Raw genomic sequence first — 4,273 nt, forward strand, 5'->3', positions numbered from 1 at the left:
TGCCCCACAAGGTCCAATCCAAGACCCCCCCACCCCCACCCTCACTATGTGATGGAGCCAATCAAAGGAGCCCAAAGAGATTGATCTGATGTGGCGGCAGAAGCTGTTTCAAGGCTAATGTAATCTAGCAGAAGATTTCTATACTGGTTAAAACTAATAGCATTTTTATTTTTCCAATTCAGGAGTATGGTTTTCTTTGCGATGCATAAGGCCATGAGAATCATGTGAGATGTATTTTTCTCTAGTCAACTGAGTCTTTACCAAACGTTGCTTTAAAATCAAACTCGAGAAAGAAGTTTATTTTTGTTTCCTTCAGTATCGGATGGTTTCTGTTTATTGGACATTTGTCCCATAACAACATCATAACAGACAGAAACTGGTTCAGCCGAGACTATACCAGCCACACAGGCTGAGGGGTGTACAGTCCACTGCAGCAGCTCTTCACACCTTCACACTCAGGAAGCATCAAAAGTAAGACACAACTCAAAGAGCTAACTCCTCTGGTTGTCCACCTACAATTATAGAATGTAAAACCAGTGTTGTCCARACGTTTTGAGGATCCAGCGCTTTTTTAATCCTTGTTTGACTCTAGAGTCCTTCAGTCTACAGAGGACTTTGTGTCCGACTCAGTGACTGCGAGGTGCAAAACAAGTCCACACCAGCAGACCTCCACAACCATGCTCTGCAGCTGGTGTGATGTTTGTCTGACCTCAGTGTGAACTTTGTGGGGCGTTCTCATCTAAAAAGAACTGTGAAGTTTGTTGTTTGGATAATCTTTTCCAGACTAAAGACATGGTTCCTCCTTGGCATCGTGTCAACACGCACCTTAACACTACTTTTATTTTTTTACCAGTCTTTTTGTTGCTTCTATTTCTTCATTGATCCCAGGAAGCTTTGTGGTCTAATCTGCCCCTGAGCTGGCCAGACAAGCAGAACATGACTGTAGCATTATGTCACCATTAGAACCGACAGAACTGATTTGTGTGTATCTGTTCCCTGAGAGTTAGCACTCAGGTAGAGGAACTTTATCTCTTTTCAGTTAGCCCTTTTTGTCCCCATCATGCCCCCTTCCACCCTCCTCCCCATGGAGCATCGTTTGTTTTGGCAGCTTCTGAGTGTCTGCCGTGTTTGGGGGTGCATCGGGTCGCTCCGGGGTCTGGGCGTAATAATCTTGCTGACAAGGCCCAATCCACCATGAGATAATGTCATTCCAGAGGGATTGTTGTTAAAGCCCCTCTTTCTGGCTGTCAGGTATAAAAGAGGACGGAGCTGTGGAGCAGAGGGAAGAATCACTGTGGAAACATCCTACACTCACACTTTGATACTCGCCCTGTTCTCTGCGCTTTATTTCCTTTAACCAACCTGCTGGACTTTGGGGTTTGAACAGATCCATCTGAACCTGAAACCAGATCTTATCGTCTCATCGTCATTATGGATATAACCATCCAGCACCCCTGGTTCAGACGCACCCTGGGCTCCGTTCACCCCGCCCGACTCTTTGACCAGTTCTTTGGAGAGGGGATCTTCGACTACGACTTCTTCCCGTACACGTCCTCCACCATCAGCCCGTACTACAGGCACTCGCTGTTCCGCAGCTTGTTGGATTCCTCCAACTCTGGCATCTCTGAGGTGACTGCATCCACGTGGATAGGACGAATGGACTTGTGGACAGTCTCTGATCTGATCCAAACATGTTCTTTAACACRACTTTATGTTTTTAACCTCTGCTGAGATCCCAAAGTGATGCAGTACTTTGTTCTTGCTTCTCCTTCAGGTGAGGTCTGACAGGGACAAGTTCACGGTCTACCTGGATGTCAAGCACTTCTCGCCCGATGAACTCAACGTAAAGGTGACCGACGACTATGTGGAGATCCAGGGCAAGCATGGAGAGAGACAGGTAAGGCTCTTCTTCTAGCGGTCCTCTGGTGTGAGACGGGATTGTAGACTGATCCAGCTCAGGGATTGATGTTTAGACCAGTTTAAGGTTTGTGTTTGAAGCGTTTGGAACAACTTGGTGGGGCTAAATATCTTGTTTTTCAGGACGATCACGGTTACATCTCCCGGGAATTCCACCGCCGTTACCGCCTCCCTTCCATTGTGGACCAGTCTGCCATCAGCTGCACCCTGTCAGCTGACGGCCTGCTGACGCTGACCGGGCCAAAGATAGGCGGTGGGAGCGAGTCTGGCCTCGGCGAGCGCAACATCCCAATCACCCGTGATGACAAACCCAAAGCCACTCCATCCTCCTAGAGGAGGACTGGAGTTCCCTGAAACAGYCTGAACGGTCTGGGATGGACCACCACAGAAGATACCCTCTTCCTCCTCACTCCTGTCTCTGTAGTTCCTCTTAGTTCACTCTTTTAAACTTTTAGTATTGTTGTTTTTAGTATAACAAGAATCAGCCTGAAAGTGAGGCTTAGGGTTTCATCTAGTGCCGAGACCCGATGAGACCCGGCTGAGACCCTGTCCTCCTCCTGTCCTCCTGATCTCCTGTACTGTAGTGTAGACCTCGTTCACTGAGAAGTTCTTACTAAAGCTGACAATAAAGCTGTATGATTAACAAAACCAGACTGGTGCCTCTTTCTAACTATTACTATTTGACAGAACTCCACTTAAAGATTATTTAAATTTATTAAGTTGAATCAACTCCAGTCTTATTTTCTGTTACAAAATGTTTTTGTTTAATGTTTAAGAATAAATACATAAAGTGTGAATATTAGTCATTTACTGCAGCTCTCATCTGTCTGCAGTTTGTCTTTTAGTTTGAAAAGATATGAAAATAAAATCTGACATTTAGAGTAATGATTTAGTAAATAACCACAACTGTAATTTCTTTATAAACACACTTAGGATTTAACATCAATAAACAGTATATCTATATCTACATATACTGTATAAATGGCTGTGTTATTTGCCTCTGACGATTTATTTACACTTGTTTAACCAGGTAAATCCCGTTGAGATTGATGATCTCTTTTGAAAGGCAGGCCTGGGCCTGAAGGCATCATATTTTTGTGCTGTGGAGGAAACACACACAAGCATGAGGAGAACATGCAAACTCCACATAGAAAGACCCCAGGATCAAACCCAGGACCTTGCTGTGAGGTGTCAGTGCTAACCACTGAGCCATCGTGCAGCCGATGATGTAATCTGACCCTCATCAGATGGAATCAGTGATTAGATTTATAAACATCCATCTCTTTACCYTCTTGGGTTTTTTCCACATGCAGCTCATCATTTCAATCATTTTCAGACACACAACAGGAAGCAGAACAATAAGAAGCTGTGAAGGAATTAAATAATCCTGTTTTTTATTTAGAACATTGTTTTCACATTTATATGACASGATGAACAGTTTCCTCACAAAACACTGCATTTAAATTCACTTAAACATTAAAGCCTCTTCTTTTTCCACATACAACCTTTAACAATGTGTTTAACTAAATCTAGTTTAGTTTGAACAGAACATACATGAACATACTTTAACATGAAGAAGGAGCTGGTTTGTTGTTACCATCAGTGGTCCTGTAAACAAACAAGCTGTTAACCTAAGTCACCAGTCGATAAAAAGCTTGGTTCTGTTTTAAGTTCAGTACCTGGTGGAGGGCCTGCAGGTCCTCTAGGGTCTGCCGGGCCGTGGCTCTGAGGCTGGGCTGTGGGCTGGACGTGTGTCGGCTAACACGGGCCCGGAGGTCTGGRTTCAACAGAAATGGGCCCAGGAGGAGCACAACGTCCTCATCCAGCAACACTGACTGCAGGAGACGAAGGCAGTGGTGGCACACCTCCCAGTGTCCGTCTGATGCAAAGATTGGTAGTTTTTATTAAATAATGATGTCATTCTTTCAGTTTGTGACACAGTCAGGTCAACAGAGGGTTAATGATTCGTGGATTGGGCTCCTGTGGGTGAGACCAGGGTTCTAATTCCACATGAGGCTTATATATCCTCCAGTGTTGGTCTTCAGACAAGACCACAAACACCACCTGCCTGACTCATGACATGATGAGAGAATAAACAGAACACCAGCAGCTCAGAGGCTGCCTGCTTAAACAAGCTGTGTTTGGGTTCTGATACATTCACTGAACAATATTTGAAGGAAGAAGGTCTGTTGTGTTCATAGAAAAAGTCTAAGATCTTTGATTTCAGCTCATGAAAAATGGGAGCAAAAACAAAAGTGTTGAGTTTTTATTTTTGCTCAGTGTAGATGGATGGATGATGGATGGATGATGGATGGATGGATGATGGATGGATGATGGATGATGGATGGATGGATGA

General features: G+C 44.4%; 2 protein-coding genes across 2 annotated transcripts in view; one reads left to right on the forward strand and one right to left on the reverse strand.

Moving 5' to 3' along the window:
* The first annotated feature begins 1,277 nt into the window (after nucleotides 1–1,277).
* cryaa (crystallin, alpha A) lies at nucleotides 1,278–2,570 on the forward strand. Its single transcript, XM_014032339.1, has 3 exons — nucleotides 1,278–1,629; nucleotides 1,775–1,897; nucleotides 2,041–2,570. Exons 1-3 carry the CDS (start codon nucleotides 1,432–1,434, stop codon nucleotides 2,248–2,250), a joined length of 531 nt encoding a protein of 176 aa, XP_013887793.1. The 5' UTR covers nucleotides 1,278–1,431; the 3' UTR covers nucleotides 2,251–2,570.
* Nucleotides 2,571–3,289: 719 nt separating this feature from the next.
* The window catches only part of LOC106535348 (heat shock factor 2-binding protein), a gene marked incomplete at its 5' end in the record, with an annotated part of 3,907 nt that continues 2,923 nt past the window's right edge, over nucleotides 3,290–4,273 (reverse strand). The window contains 2 exon segments of the mRNA XM_014032340.1: nucleotides 3,290–3,525; nucleotides 3,597–3,796. Coding sequence (XP_013887794.1) covers nucleotides 3,517–3,525; nucleotides 3,597–3,796 — 209 coding nt within the window.

This window comes from Austrofundulus limnaeus, unplaced genomic scaffold (genome assembly GCF_001266775.1).
Source record: "Austrofundulus limnaeus strain Quisiro unplaced genomic scaffold, Austrofundulus_limnaeus-1.0 Scaffold1423, whole genome shotgun sequence".
Taxonomy (NCBI): domain Eukaryota; kingdom Metazoa; phylum Chordata; class Actinopteri; order Cyprinodontiformes; family Rivulidae; genus Austrofundulus; species Austrofundulus limnaeus.